The sequence below is a fragment of the Phascolarctos cinereus genome, unplaced genomic scaffold (assembly GCF_003287225.1).
Source record: "Phascolarctos cinereus isolate Bilbo 61053 unplaced genomic scaffold, phaCin_HiC Scaffold_5;HRSCAF=322, whole genome shotgun sequence".
In the NCBI taxonomy this organism is placed as follows: Eukaryota; Metazoa; Chordata; class Mammalia; order Diprotodontia; family Phascolarctidae; genus Phascolarctos; species Phascolarctos cinereus.
The window spans coordinates 322,859,249-322,876,097 of NW_027555958.1; the positions used below are offsets into that span (position 1 = coordinate 322,859,249).

The following is a 16,849-nucleotide window of genomic DNA, read 5'->3' on the forward strand; positions in this document are numbered from 1 at the left end:
CACTTGCATATATATTTTATTTCTTTACCTCTGTACATGTTGTCCTCACTCCCTTTCCTCTCTCCATAGAAGGTAAACTCCTTGAGGGCAGGGATTGTTTCACTTTTGCCTTCATATCATTTGCTAAAATAGGAATATGCAAAAGATGGGTGATTTCTTTAGTATGAGGAAATCACAGCCCATCTGTGACACCCTAGGGGATTATCTAAGGATCACAGAGGTTAAGTTCCAGGGTCACACAGCTAGTAAAGCTGAGAGGTAGAACTTTAACTCAGGTCCTCCTAACAGAATTTTAAAAACCAAGGAAAAGCGATGCAAACAAAAAAAAAATAGAAAGAGAGCTCACAGATCCACGGTTTGCATTTATATAGTTCTTTAAGTTCTATAAATACATATTATCTTACACATATTTCATTTGATTCTTTTTAATCTTTATGTACTCTTGTATTGACTAATAATGATGATAATAGTTGATTGATTATAACTATTCATTTGTTAATTGTTAGTGGTTATTCTATTACTAATATAAGCTTGTACAAGGAGGAATAAATAGTTCTTATTACTGATTTTAGCATTATATCTTCCAATATTAATAGAACTGTCCAACTTAGGGGCAGCTAGTAGTACAGTGGCTAGAACACTGGACCCGGAATCAGGAGGACCTGAGTTCAAATCCGGCCTCAGACACTTGATGCTTACTAGCTGTGTGACCCTGAGCAAGTCACTTAACCCCAACTGTCTTGCAAAAAAAAAAAACTGTTCAATGTATTCCCTCTTATTATTGAATTATTGGTATTAAGATATTGGCAGGTTTGAGCTTTAACACTTTCTTAACTGATGGCTGCTTTTAAGCCCACAATGTTCTTTGTGGATCATCATCCTCTAAGGATGTTTATTTACATGATCAAAAGACTTGTCCGTTTGTAGCTAGAGTCAAGCCACAGACTTGTTTTGCCTTCACAGCTTAGAGTAAGCCTGCACAACATATGGCCCATGGGCTGCTTGTGGTCTGCCAAAGGATTTGGGGCAGCCCAGAAAAATGTAAGGTTGTCATTGCGCACTCGCTCCTGTTTGTCATGTGACCCACAGCAACCAACCATCATCAGTCTGTCTCTAGTCTAACCTATTTGCTGCCCAAAGAAGTTTAGCCTGCTTTAATTTTGGCCCCTACCTACTGCCAAGTTGTGCAGGTCTGGCTTAGACTCTCTTGGGGCCTTTCCTCTCATCTCAATGTACCACCAAAGGCACTCCTAAACCTTTGGTATCTGATGCTTCCCTCTAGGCTAGTCCTGGACATCCTGTCCTATCTTCAGGACAACAGGCTGTTAATTAACTGGTGAATGGGTTACCCTGCTTTAGAGAAATGAACAACTCCCATTTCCATAGGCGTCAATGGCTCCAAAGTAATGTCTCCACAGCAATGCTGTGAGGAAGGTGGTGTACATTTTATTAGCCTCATTTTACAAATGAGGAAACTTGAAGCTCTAGAGGGTAAAGGTACCTGTCCAGGATTACACAACTAGAAAAAGTCAGATCCAGGAGTCAAACCCATGTCCTGCTTGATTCTGGGTCCATGTTGCTCATGGAAGGGAAAGGAAAGGAAAGAGGGAAAGGGAGGGAATAAGCATTTGTATAGTGTCTGTTATGTGCCAGGATAGGGGCACCTAGGAGGCACAGTGGATAAAGTGGCCAGCCTGGAGACAGGAAGACTCATCTTCCTGTGTTCCAATCTGGCCTCAGACACTTGCTGGCTATGTGACCCTGAGCAAGTCATTTAACCCTGTTTGCCTCAGTTTCCTCACCTGTAAAATGAGCTGGAGAGGCAAATAGCAAGCCATTCCAGTATCTTTGACAAGAAAATCCCAAACGGAGTTATGACGAGTCAGACATGACTGAAAACGACTGAATAACAACAACAAAAATGTGCCAGACACTGTGCTAAATGCTCTGGAGGCACATTAGCATTTCAGATCCATGATTTCATAGGTCTGAAAATATAAGGAACTCCACACTGAGGAAATTCTTTTTCCCAAAGCAGACTGGTAAATGTTCTGTAACTTACAGTCTTAGAAAGCTGCCTGGTACAGTGAGAGCTTGAAGGACTTTCCCGGAGTCACATAGCCAACATGTGTCAGAGACAAGACTTTAACCCAGGTCTTCCTGCTTTTGAGGCTTCTCGGTCCACATCAGCATGCTCCTCCTCTACATGCCAGCATAATGGGACAGATAACAGATGATAGGGAAATTTTCACTGGGGCTTGTTTGGTGGAGTATAGACTGATAATGTGCTTTGAGTGTGATGCGTTTGGAAAAATGGAGGGTTTTCCCCCTGAAATAGAGAGTTCACTCTGTACCACAAAGCCCCAAATTCAGTACTTTATTTAGAACGCTTATTTATAGACTCTCCCCAACCCCAACCAGTTCTTCACGTTTACCATCTAAGAGGTCTCTCCCTTACTGCAAATGATCCCTTTGCATGTTCCAGTGCCAAGGAATTAAAGAAGGTTGCTAAGGACTCCCAGAAAACAGTGGAGCAGAATATAGAGCAAAAAGAGGAAAATGAGAGGAAAAGCTCAGAGAATGATGAAAGAGCAGAAAATCAGAAAAGTGAGAAAAAGCTTGTCAGTGAGAGACGGTATGTTGTGAAAAGAAGGAGTTCTCCTTTCAGAAGCAGACTTTGGGCCAGGGTCCTGATTCTGCCACCGACTAGTTGTGTGACCAGGAATAAATCATTTTAACTCTGAGTATCAATTCATCTGTAAAGTGGAAATGATAATACCTGTACTAGTTATCTCACAGGATTGTTGTGGGCAAAGCACTTTGAACCCAAAAGTGGTATGTAAATGGAGGTTATCATGATTTGTGTCATGGGTTGAAACAAGGGACAAGAGGGATTAAATCGGCTGTTAACCATATTCAGGAAGGCAAGGCTGTGAGCCTGTGGGGTAAAAAGACAATAGCTGTTGCCAATAGTTCTAAAATGCAATCACCCCCTCTCCAACGCTGAGGCTTCTTGCAGGTAGCATTTAGAAGTTAGGAGAGCTTGGTTTCTGGATTGCTCTTTAGGTTGGCCAATTATATTGCAATGGCAAAGCTCTCTCTCTCTCTGTCTCTCTGTCTCTCTCTTTGTGTGCGTGAAGATAAGCAGGAGAGCTGGATGGTGGAGCAGTGTAACTGGGGCTGGGGCGGGTGGGCAGGGGAAGTGGTGTATGAGTTAGTGACTATCAGATTTGTCTGTGTATCTATGTTTGTATCCATGTCCTCATGTGTTACGTTACATATGTTCATGTGGAAGTCTTGCATCAATCTGTGTTGGGATATGCCTGGGGTTTTAGGCTCCAAGAACCACAAAGGGCAGGGGGATGACCTATGTCCCAAGGTCAGTGACAGCTGTATCCTTGCAAAGACCTTCCCTGTTCTCTCAGGTGCCCTTGTGTCAGAAGCCCCCAGACCCTAACACAAAGTATCCAAATAAAGTATTAATATTTTAGCTTAGGAAGCCTGCTAAAGAAAAAGCAGGATGTTTATCAGATCTGGTATTTATGATCCATTTTTACCTGGAGAAGTCTTATTGGCTGCAAAATGAGTTTTACAGCATATCAACATTCTACTGCTGCTTAAGGGATTGCCCCTCTTGGTCACTATAGTATGAAGACACATTCCCTCAGGAATGAACCTCTTTAATTAACAGGCTTCCCATTAGCACATTTCCCCTAAAGATCCTGTAAACCAAGGCAATTGTGAGGCAAATGACATTCAGGAAAGAAAATGCTAAAACGAATCCTTGGGGCCCCTCAGTTCAGACTGATCCCTCTCTCCATTTCTCTTCTCTCCCCTCACCCCCCATTCTCTTCTCCTTGTAGTTATAACTTAAGTGGCAAATCTCATTTGGTAAAATCAGATCTGACTCTGCATTCACTATGGCAACTCTAGCACTGGGTCAGAAAGATGCCCCCTCCCCTTGCAAAGGACAATGGGAATTCTGTTAAATCTCTGTGTACCATCTTCCCAAAGACTGAATCCCTTATGCCTCAGGCGACAAGGACACCAAACTAAACAAGGACACTAAACTTGAGCCTTAATCCCTTGAACCAACCAAATTCCATGGATAACCGCCTTGTTCTCTTAAAGAGAAATCAGCTTAGTGTATGTAAAACAAATGCCATTTCTCCCATACCATTTTTTGTGCTCTATACGTGTTTTGTATACTCCTATATAGATATAGATATTGATGTTGTCTCCTCCATTAGAATGTTAAACAATCCCCTTGAGGGCTTTGTATTTGTCTTTGTATTCCCGTCACTTAGCACAGTGCCTGGCATGTAGTAGGTGCTCAACAAATGCTTGTTGATTTGTTGGAGCCATACAGCATCAGTAGAAGAACACAGTTGTTGGAAAAGATAGTCCTTTGTTTCAGTAAGAAGCTTAGGGCTATTTTCCTAAGAGCAATTCAGTTCTGGGTCCAGTTCATTGTCCGTGTGCAATGTCTGTCAAGTGTTTGGATGGACCCACTCTATGTGTTCTCTAGCCAATTGCATATTATAGTCTGGACAATAGGTGTTCGTCATCCATTTGGGTTTTTCTATGTAGATGGTTAGGGAAAACTCTTTTGAGTGATTATGGATCTTTGTTAGAAATCTCCATGGTATTCTAGGATTTGACGCAATAAACTCATTATCACCCTCAAAGAATCTAGTCTTATAGACTAAGAAGTGCCCTTGGTAGGGATTCCTTTTAAAACGTGGGATTGTGAAGGATGCCTGTCCAAGGGATAAGTACAAATTCTTAAAGTAAGAGGAAAAAAAGGGAAAATACTAGCTTCCCTAGGAAGTGAAGGGATTGGAGAGTCTTCAAAATAAACTACAGAAAACTGTATTTTAAAAGTCAGCTGGTATACAACTGGTTCATCAACAACTCAATGGCTAATCATGCCATGGGACCGACTTTCAGTTCTGGAATGCTCTGTAGACAAAGACTTTCAATTCTCCATGCCATATTTTAACAAGGAAGAAAGGATTTATTAAGGATTTATTATTATAATTATTATTATGTACCAGGCACGAGGAACAAGGGCTAATTACCCTGAAGAGAAGACTTGAGGGGGAAGGGAAGGAAGGAAGGAAGCATTTATTAAGCACCTACTAAATGTCAAATTTTATGCTAAGAGTTTTGTAAACATCATCTCATTTGATTGTTATAATAATCCTAGGAGGTAGGTGCTGTTATTATCCTCCTTTCAATAGTTGTAGAAACTAAGGCAGATAGTGCTTAAGTGACTTGCCCAAGGTCACACAACCCGTAAATGTTTAAGCCCAGATTTGATCTCAGTTCTTCCTGACTCCAGGCCCAGTGCTCTACCCACTGTGCCACCTGGCTGCCTACGTGTGCCACCTACCATTTTTCAAGTATTTGAAGTCCTGTCCCCTAGAAGAAAAATTAGGCTGAGGGTGTTTGGTTTTACAGGACAAAACTGGTACTACTTTTTTTTTTTTTTGGTGAGGGCAATTGGGGTTAAGTGACTTGCCCAGGGTCAGGCAGCCAGGGAGTGTTAAGTGTCTGAGGCTGGACTTGAATCCAGGTCTTCCTGACTCCAGGGCTGGTGCTCTATCCACTGTGCCACCTAGCTGCTCCTGCCACTTCTTATATGAGGCTTTTCTTGGTCATCCAACAGTTGTCAGCACTGTGTTCCTCTTAAAATTACTTTGTATATACTTTGTACTTACTATTATTACTACCACTACCACTATTACTACTTATCTGCATATGCTTTGTATCTTTCCAGTAGAATGTAAACTCCCTGAGGGTAAGGACTATTTGAATTCAATTCAGTAAACACTTATTAAGTGCCTACTATATGCCAGGCACTGTGCTAAAGTGCTGAGTTTACAAGTACAAGCAGAAAGAAAGACAGTCCCTGACCTCAAAGAGCTTAAGTCTAATTGGAGAAGACAATGCACAAAAGGAAGCTTAAAATGTGTGGGGTAGAAGGTACTGGATGTAGGAAAAGATAGTGGTGGAATGGAATCCAGGGAGTGCAGCTGGTAGGAAATCACTGGACCATGAACCCTCTGTAAATGGAAGCTTGGGGAGGAATTCTTTGCTCCACTCTCTAGCTCTCCAATCAGAGGTCAGAGGCTAAGAAAAAACAAAACAAAACAAAACAAAAAAAGAGGCAGGTAGGTGGCGTAGCAGATAGAGCACCGGCCCTGGATTCAGGAGGACCTGAGTTCAAATGCGGCCTCAGACGCATAACACTTACTAGCTGTGTGACCCTGGGCAAGTCACTTAACCCCATTGCCAAGCAAAAAACAAAAACAAAAACAAAAACAGAGGTCAGAGGCTGCTAAGGGTACAGATGAGGTGTGAGTACCAAAGCTGATGTACCCTCCAAATGACAAACGTTTCCTGAGAGTATGATGATGGTAGAGTGGAATCCAAGGAGTACAACTGGTAAGAAATGGTATTTCAGTTCTATCTTTGTATTTTGGCACCTGGTCCTGTGTCTTACACATAGTGGGCTTGTAATAAGTGTTTGTGGAACTGAATGGAATTGAATTGGAGCAATGGGCAGGAGTCTTAGGAAGGCAAATTTTGGCTCGATATAAGGAAAATCTTAATAATTAGCTCTAGGGGAACGGGCTGCCTGGGATACTACAGCCCAGGGGGTTTTATCTCACGAAGATGTCTTCAAGCAAAGGCTGACAGGCAACTTTTCAACGCTACAGTAGGAAACAACCAAATTGGCTTTCTTGTCATTGCTCACACTGGTACAGAATTCCATCTCCTGTCTGTGTACCTTTGTCCAGACTGTCCCCCATGCCTGACATGCTCTCCCTCCCTCCCTACTTTGGCTTTTCAGAATTTCCAATCTCTTCCACAGCTCTGTTCAGTTTCATGTCCTGTGTGACACCTTTCCTGATTCCCTCAGTTGTTGGCGCCTTCCCTCCCAAAATTGATTTGTATTTATTTTATACTCAGAGGAAGACATTTCAGCTGATTGGCTAAGGTGACCATGCTATACACCCACACAGGGGGCTATCCCTTAGGTTGCTGTCGGCCCACAGGGTGGAGTTGCTACATATATAAATATATGCTGCATATACACACACACACACACACACACACACACACACACATGTATATGGGACACAGTGTTATTCTTAGGTAACTGTCCGGATTCCAGCCCATGGGGGTGTAGGTGCTACACATACACCCACATTTATAATATATGTATGTATATATATATACATACACACACACACACACAGTGTTCCCCACCCTCCATCCCTCATAGAATGTAAGTTTTTTGCCAAACATTTTTGTTTAGCACACTGCCTGGCATGTAGCAGATGCTTAATAAATGCTTTCTGATGGTTTGGTTGTTTGAATTCAAAGTTTCCTTTTAATTCTGCGAGTCTGTGAGCACAGGCCCCATTATAAGACTGTGCAGCTATTGTCTGAGCACCAGTCTAGATAAGTTTGGAGGAGTCCAACACCAGAAGGGTGGCTTACAGATGATTCATTTTTGGGGTATGGCAATTCATGTAAATAGTCTATTAAGGCATGGAAGGGTTATGACTTGCATTGGTAGAGAAAATATCCACCTGGAAGAAATGAGAGATTTCCTGATGTATGAAAGTGTTTTTAGCAATTGAAATGTATACAAACATCTATGCTAAAGCCCTCTAGTACATGACTACGTGCTGCTTGTACAAGGTCAGTTGGTACATCACAAGCAAAGGAGTCCTTTCCACCAGGTGGAGAGAATTAAATTAAAGCAAATGGGAGAGTGAATAAATCTAAAACAGCTGTTCAAAGGGAGGATAGAATACAAATAGCAAGATTGCAGCTATCTAACATCCTAGGGAAAGTTACCAGCAGGATCCCCAAATGGCCACATGCTTATGCACAGAAAGATGAATCTACCAATGTTTGCTGGCAGGTTCCTCTACCAAGTACATGACAGGAAATCTGATTTCCCCAACCTGTTGTAGTTTGGAATCAGGACAATGGGGAAAAAGTCATCCAATCCAGTCTACTCTGTTACTTCATAGTTGAAAGTATTTAATTAGAAGCTTCATGGATGGATGAGGGCCTGTGGGAGGTTGACATATCACCAAGAGAGTCCCAGAGAATGCTGAATCCCACAACTGTCAGGTCTCTGAGTCTATGATGTAATGTCTAGCTGGAGGCCAACACAAACAAGCCTATGGTTGTCATCACTCCCTCAGATAACTAGGGCTCTGTTTTGTTCTCTGTAGATCAATGGCTATTTTGGTGAAATTCCCAAATCCCTCTATTCTTCCTTGGAAGCAAAAAAAGTAAAAAAAAATACTTCTTTGCCAAATAACTCACAAGAAATGGGAAATGCCTTTCAAAATGTCTCCAGCTAAAGGGACATTTCCATAGCAACTTTCAAGTTGTATGTATACAGCTAGGCACCAAACACTGGCTAATGTTGCAGCAGGGAGGACAATAAGCCAATTTGTGCATCCTCTACATATGTATATGTGTATGTATATGTGTATGTATGTATGTGTATGTGTGTGTGTGTGTGTATTCCTCTTCCTAAAGGTCATTGTCAGTCTTTGTAGGAAATATCTTATCCCCCTTGATTATAGCATTAGTAAACGAAAATGTGGGCAGCTATGGGGTGCAGTGGATAAAGTACCTGGCCTAAAGTCAGGAAGACATCTTCCTGAGCTCAAATCTGGCTTCAAACACTTACTATTTGTGTGACCCTGGGCAAGTCACTTAACCCTGTTTGCTTCAGTTTCCTCATCTGTAAAATGAGCTGGAGAAGGAAATGCAAACCACTCCAGCACCTTTGCCAAAAAGACCCCAAATAGGGTAACAAAGAGTTGGACACGGCTGAAAATGACAACAATAATAATATGAAAATGTATTTGGATTCCCACAAGTATATTTTATCATATTCATTTTTACACCAGAGGTCAAGGCTTAGTCAACACTTTAATTTCCTATAGCAACTAAGTCAAAGGCTTATTAAAAACATACAATTATCTTTGAGAAAAAAAAGTATAAACTTCTATATATCCTATGAATCTCTTCACTATCTTCTGTGCTTCAGGCCTTGATTTGAATCATGAGTTAGTTACATTTATATGGCATTTTGAGATTCCAACCACCCTGTGAGGTTTGTAAGACAAGAATGAATATCCCAGTTTTTACAGATGAAGAAACTAGGCCTGAGAGAGTTAAGGTGACATCCTAATAAATGTTGGCGCTGGTTCTGGTAGTCTTTCCACTAAATTATGCTGCCTGTCATCTATCTGCTAATGGGCGAGATTGTAGCTGTTCCGTCGTGCCCAACTCTTCATGACCCCATTTGGGGTTTTCTTGGCAAAGATACTGGAGTGGTTTGCCATTTCCTTCTCCAACTCATTTTACAGATGAGGAAACTGAGGCAAATAGGCTTAAGTGACTCGCCCAGGGTCACATGGCTAGTTAAGTGTCTGAGGCCAAATTTCAACTCAGGAAGATGAGTCTTCCTGACTCCAGGCCCAGCACTCTATCCACTGTGCCATCTAACTGCCCATGGGCCAGATTAGCCTTGTTCAAATTAGAAAAAAACTTATTAAAGGCCATTCAAAAGCACAAGAAATGTCAATACACTTCCAAATCATTCTGTTTGCCAAGGAAAATGTCAAGTTCCCTATTTTTGACAAAGGAAGACGGTGTGACACTGTAGATAGAGCAATGAACTGGGAGCCAAAATTAACTGGGAGTCAAGATGACGGCCAAGAGGGAAGGCAGACCTCAAGGTTGGAGGCCCAGTTCAACCACTAACTGGCTCCACGGTCTCAGACAAATCACTCAGCCTCTCTAGATATCTGTTTACTCTTTGGTAAAATGATAGAGGATTCCTGATGGTCTCTTCTAGCTCTTCAATTTTACAAATAAACAAAACAATGAAGTTCATTAGAAGGAAAACATTTGGAGTAATGTTGCTTAAGCTCTAGGCCTTGTTGAGTTAGAGACACAAAGTGAAATAGATGAACCATAAAGAATTTTACCCCTGGCTGGAGGGAGGTCGGGGCGGGAGGGACAGTTGGGATTTTTTGGTCTACTTAGGAATCTAGGGGTAGGAGGACCTTCAGAATTCCCTTAGTCCAATCTCTCCATTTTACAGATGAAGAAAGTAAGGCTCAGGGTGCTTATGTTACTTGCCCAGAGTCACGTGGCTAATCAGTAGCAAAGTTAGGATTTGAACCCAGGTCCCCTGTTTCCCCATCCATGCCTTTTCTACTTTGCCATGCTGTCTCTTTGCCTGAAGTCAAACATAACAACCCTAATGGTTTTCAGTGGCCCTAAATGCTTTTCACATTTGGGCAGCGTCTGCTTTTATGGGAGAACATAAAGAAAACCTTGCTGAATGTCATCCCACTTGAAGCATATGTTGTTATGCCGGTTGCCAGTTGCTAAATACTATCCTGAGCCTGAGGAGCTGGGTCTGGTACATGTCGAACTGCTCTTCACCGAGGTTCAGTGTTTCCCAAAGCTCCACTTGCTATCATGGAACCACTACAGCCTAGCTGTGGGGGCCCCAGGCCAATGGCCTCACAGAAACTGGTCTCTAAATGAATCAGACTTTTAAAAATAAACAGAAAATATGAGTCAGGGCAGAAAAACTTCACTTGTTTGAGCTACTGCTGCTGATTACCTTTTGTCCTGGGTTTTGTATTGTCTCTGCTGCACTTATTATAAAATATTGTATATCCCAGTTATTTATCTGTGTTTACCAGGTCCTTCCCTACCTCAACTTCGTATTCCATACATACACAAAAAGCAAAAACTAGACCAAAGTTCATGAGAACAAGGGCCATGTCATATCTCAGCTTTACGTCTTCCCCACTGCACCCACCAGGCACTAGAATGTCCACTGAGTAGATGAATGGACTGGATGTATCATTCTTAGGATATCAGTAATCAGAACACATGTTGGTGGGAGGTGGGTGGGTAAAATATTAAGTTTTGATGAGCTAGTCTTCAGAGTGAATAAGAGGGTCACCTCAAAGGTATACAAGGTGGAGCCAATCCTACTATATGTTCCTCCCTTCTCCCCCTAGATAATTTTTGTCTAGGTGGAACACGTTAGAATGGCCATAAGGTATTTTTGAAGGAGAAAAGTCATGGAAGGACACCTGAAGGGGGTGTGGAAGCATAGTCCTACTTCTTTGCCTTGAGTGGGAGAGGTTGGGGTCATGGGGACAAAACACTGAACTGTGAGTCAGAAGACCTGGTATCTAGTCCCAGCGCTGGCATTAACTAGCTCTGGCAGGTTGATTCACTCCTCTTGGCCTGTCTTCCCAGCAATACAGTGAGAGGGTTGGACTTAGTGTTCTCTGAAAGCCTTTCTAGCCCTAAAGCTCTGCCTGGCACATAGTAGGTGCTCAGTAAATGCTTGCTGGCTTGACTTGTTGACTTGTTGTTGATTTGACTTGTTGCCGACAATCCATGACCCAGGAATTTTTTTTAAGCACCAGCTATTTGCGGTCCAGTTCCTCTCTCCCATTGAACAACTCCCTATGTCGCTACTCAGTAGTCTGCAAGGTGTGAGGAGCCTTCAGAGTTAATTGCCTAGGACCCTAGGGGTGACATCGGTGACAAAACTCTGTAACATAGAGTTCATTTGGGGTCTGGATGTAATTTTATTGCTCAAACCCAAATCCATAGAAGAATCAGCAATGTTTCTTTAATATTCATGTGTACTTTCTAATTATCCCCAGTAGGTGAGTTTATACAGCTGATCATAAAACTATATAAAAAAGGGCAAAGATGCATGCTTCCAGGCATTGTATAGAATAGATAGCAAACTTAGTGACTTAGAATCACAGGGATGAGAATAAGAATAATGGCTCACTTCCTATAACATTTTAAAGCTACAAAGCACTTTCCTCCCAGCAACACTAAGTGGTGAGTAGTGCTGGTATTGCTATTCCCATTTTACGGGTGAGGAAACTGAGGCTTAGAGCTCCTATGTGACTTGCTAAAGGCCACATAGCTACTAACTGCCAGGCCTAGGTCCTCTGACTCTGAATCCTGTGCATTCTCCACCACTGAAAACTCACCGAAGCTCTGTCCTTTCCCCACATCAGGAAGGCCGGATCTGCTTCCTCTCAGGCTTACCTTTCACAGACTCGTACTGTCCAGGCGGCAATAATCCACAGAGAAATGCTGAAGACTAGGAGCACTGTCCCAGGGCAGATGGTCATGAGAGTCTTCATGACAAAACGCGTGTTGAAGTTGATTTTGTTTAGCGCCCCAATACTCCGTGATGAGGCATCTGTAAAGAGCTTGCTATGCAGCAACATAACTCGGGCGATCAGGTACAGCCGGAGGAACATGGGGATAGAAAGGATGATGTCCACGTCAGCCTCAGCCCTGGAAGGAGCATAGGAGAAGGCTAGGCGGGCTGTCCAAAAAAATTTATATTCACCAGGGATGGGGTGGATGGCACAAACCAACATCTCCAGGCTGATGTAGAGGATGCGTTCGTAGGTCATGGCTATCCTCCAGTCATCTGCGCCATTGTCAATCACAAAGAGCTAACGGAGAACAAAAACCACAGTTAGGGCTGCCACAGAACCACATAGACCAAGTGTAACATGGGTGGTTGAGTCTGCGTCGCCTGTCATTAGAACCCCCTCCGCCTAGAAGAAACAAACGACACCCTGTGTGCTCTGGAAAGCAGATGGAAGAAGTTCTGGAGGGGATGGGGCCAGGTGGACTTGGTGGATTGCAAGGCAAAGAACCACGAGTGAGTCGGTGGAACGTCAGGCCTTGTCACTGACTTGACTCATCATTGGCCAATCACCACGATGATGGTGGCGCAGGACCATGGATAGAGCAGCTCTGAGGCTCAAGTCCCCTTTCTACCACTTACTAGCTGGGATCTTGGGAAGATACTTCACTCCCTTAGCCTCAGTTTCCTCATCTGTAAAAATACATAAAATCAAGTCCTGTCCAACTCTAATATTCTGTGATTCTATGAGTTTGGGTTTAGACTGCATGGGTGTAATGGAAAGATTTGCAATCGAAGGACCTGGGTTGGAAACCTGGCTTACTTATTTACTACTGATGTATCTTTAGAAAAGTTTCTTCCTCCTTCTGGACCTCAGTTTCCCTATCTGCAAAATTAGGGGGTTGAACCAGGTCACCTCGATGGATTGAACTAGATCTCTGAGGTCCAGTTTGAAATTTTACAACCCTGTAATTTGTAAAATATGGAGATTGGACCCGATAATGTTAAGTGTGCCTTCTAGCTCTGACTCCTACAATCTCGTGACACCTTTGAACCTCACCTTCCTCATCAGTAAAGAAGGGATAACATGACAGACACTTCTGACCTTGTTAACTACCTATTCTCTCAGGACCAAATTCAGGGTTCAAATCCTGCCTCTCAATGCAAGAATTTGGGCAAGTCACTTAACCTCTATGGACGTCAGCTTCCTCATCCACATAATAAGATGGGTGGCCTCTGAGGTCATTTCTAGCCCTGGTTCCAGAATCCATCCACCTCCATCCATGTTCTTGAGCAGCTAAGTAGTTCCTGGAATCAAGACTCAGGAAAACCTGAATTCAAATCCAGCCTCACTCATTTACTAGCTGTGTAGCCCTGGGTAAGTCACTTAATCCATTTCTGCCTCAGTTTTCCTCATCTGTAAAATGGATGTAATAATAGCACCTAACTTACAAGATTGCTGTGAAGATCAAATGAGATAATACTTGCAAAGTGTTTAGCACAGTGCCCGGCACATAGTAAGTGCTATATAAGTGGTAGCAATTATTATTATAGTGCTTAGCATGATGCCTAGAACACAGTAGGAGATTAATAAATTCTTGTTTCCTTCCCTCCTTCCTCGGGCAAATCATCTGACTTCTCTGGGGCCCAGTTTTTTCCTCTAGGGATGAGATTAGAGGGTCTCTGTGGTCTTGTCCAGCTCTATATTTACGATCCTAGGCTCTCACATGTGTGCCATGAGAATCTAGACAGACAGTATGTATAAATCACTCTATATACATGTTAGCCTTTATTAGGACAAGCCGAGCAGTGGCCTGCAAGGATTCAGGGCCCTATTCCTGACACACTGGTGATATTCATCTCATGAATGACGTCTGTTGATGACGATGATGCCAAAGTTATACATGGGATGGTCCCACTAGACTCAGATATCCCACTGGGGCCATTTGGTGGACATGACAAGAAGTCCAGGCAGGCCCAGAGGTTGGACTATTACAAGCAGTGACAGCAGCAGGTGATTGCCATGCCCTTTCATACCTCTGTTCTCCCACTAAGCATGGAGATGGCTTCCATAGGTTTGATTGTTCAGCCCAAGCCCTGTTAGAATGCTCTCACGATACCATGTGTCAGCCCTCCCTCTCTCCCTTATTTCCAGCCCCATACAAAGATTCCAAGTGTTCCAAGTACTACTCAAAGGTATTGCTATAACAAAGCTAATTATGTTGGCCTTTAATGAGCTTAGGAAAGGCAAGATACTGCAGCGTGGTACAGTGTGAGTGGTATAACAAAGTGAGCTTGGTCACAAAGGACAACAGACACTCAAAGCATCCTGATTAAATGGCCTGTTTGGCTGGTATTAAGGCAGCCTTGCAAAATGACTGTGGGCCTGCCACAGGTACAGGGCAGAAGCAGTATGGTACAGTGGAGAGAAAACTAGATTTGGAGTCCCAGGATCTGGGTCCAGATCTCTGCCTCTGTTACTTACTAACTGTGTGTCACCTTGAGGAAACCACTGCTCTGGGTCAAATTTTCATAACTGTGAACTGAAGGGGTTGATTAGATCAGCCTGGTGAAGCCTCATAATCATGTTTTTAAATAACTGAAGGAAATGTTAAATTACAGTTGAAGATTAGTGAAAATGAAGATGTAATTTCCCCCCACACACACATACAAGTTCAAAGACCCTCCTCATCCCCTCTTAAATCTATCTATTGACCTTCTGGGTGTCCATGGACCCCAGGTTAAGAAGGGATGCAGTAGATGGAGCATTGGACTTCAATTCAGGAAGATGCTGTTGAGTCATTTTTAGCTGTGTCCAATTCTTTATGACCCCATTTGGGATTTTCTTGGCAAAGATACTGGAGTGGTTTGCCATTTCCTTCTCCAGATCATTTTACAGATGAGGAAACTAAGGCAAACAGGATGAAGCGACTTGCCTTGTTGAGTGTCTAAGGCCAGACTTGAACTCAGGAAGATGAGACCTCCTGACTCCAGGCCTGGCACTCTATCCACTGAGCCACCTAGCTGCCCTGAGTTCAGGAAGACTTGAGTTCAAACCCTGATTCAGAGACTTACTAGCAATGTGACAATTCACAACATCTCTCAGCCTCAGTTTTCTAATCTGTAAAATGGGGATAATGATAGCACCTACTTACCAGGATTGTTGTGAAGATCAAACAAGATAATATTTGTAAAACATTTTACAAACCTTATTAAAGCCCTATATAAATGTTAGTTATCATCATCATCATATCTTTAAGGTGTCTTCTGGCTCTAAAGTCCATGTTTCTGTGCAATTAGCTTGGATTGAAAAGAAATCAGTCCTGCATGAGGCTTAGATGAGATTTTTCATGAAAATGGAGGTTGTTGGGTGTGGAGTCCATGACAGACCTCCGTTCAAAGGCCATCTCTGCCACTTACTACCTGTGTGACCTGGAGCAGGTAACAGCCTCTCTGGACCCCCCCTTTCCTTACCTGTAAAATGAAGAGGATAGACTAGATGACCTCTAAAGACCTTTCCAACTCTAAATCTATGTTTCTACACCCCTGAGGCTCAGTTTCCAAACCTGGAAAACGAGGGAGTAGAATAAATGATCTATGAGGTTCCTTCCCACTCCAAATCTATGATTCTATGATGCTGCTTCCCATCCCTGACCACATTTCTCATCCCCATCCCTTTTCCTGTCTTAGTGGTACACATTGCTCCTGAAGCCCACATGACCGTGCTGCCCTCTTGCTCACGACCACCTCTGCCCACTGAAATTCTACCCATCCTGCTCAAATTCCATCTCCTCCAGGAAGTCTTTCTTCATCACTGTAGTTGGTAACGACCTTTTCTCCAACCTTCCAAACTCACAGAAGAGCATTTTGTTTGCCCTCTCATGGACTATCTTCTAATTACCAGTCATATGACCTTAGGTTCCTTGAGCTTCACTTTCCACATCTGTAAAATGGTGATAATTCTTGCACTAACCACTGCCTGAAGAAAGTACCTTGTAAACAACAGAAATGTGAGTAATTTATTATTTATCATTATTATTTATATGTGTCATATCCCCCACTAGACTGTAAACTCCATGAAGGGCAGAGAACATTCCTTGGTATACCTTTTCTTCCTCCCCCCCCCACCAATCCTAGCACTCGACACACAGTAGGCACTTAATGAAATATTTATTCAATTGAAATTAAACTGGTACCACTATTAGGTCTGTTTCCCAAAGTGACCAGGGGAAAAAAAAAGAACCTATATGTTCTAAAATATTTATAGCAGCTCTCTGTGGTGGCAAAGAATTGGAAATTGAGGAAATGTCCATCAATTGGGAAATGGCTGAACAAGTTGTGGTATATGATTGTGATGGAATACTACTATGCTATAAGAAATGATGGGCAGGTTGATTTTAGAAAAACATGAAAAGACTTGCATAAAATAATGAAAAATGAAGTGAGCAGAATCATGAGAATGTTGTATACTACTACTAACAGCAATATTGTTTGAAGAATAATTGTGAACAACCAAGTCATTCTGAGTACTATAAATATTCAAGTCAACTATAAATGACCTATGAAGGAAGAGGCTATCCACCT

General features: G+C 42.6%; 1 protein-coding gene across 1 annotated transcript in view; it reads right to left on the reverse strand.

Annotated features, from left to right (window-relative positions):
• KCNN3 (potassium calcium-activated channel subfamily N member 3) overlaps positions 1-16,849 on the reverse strand; it is a 297,364-nt gene that overhangs the window by 93,760 nt on the left and 186,755 nt on the right. Inside the window, 1 exon segment of the mRNA XM_020991956.2 lies at positions 12,151-12,569. Within this exon segment, the coding sequence (XP_020847615.2) occupies positions 12,151-12,569 (419 nt within the window).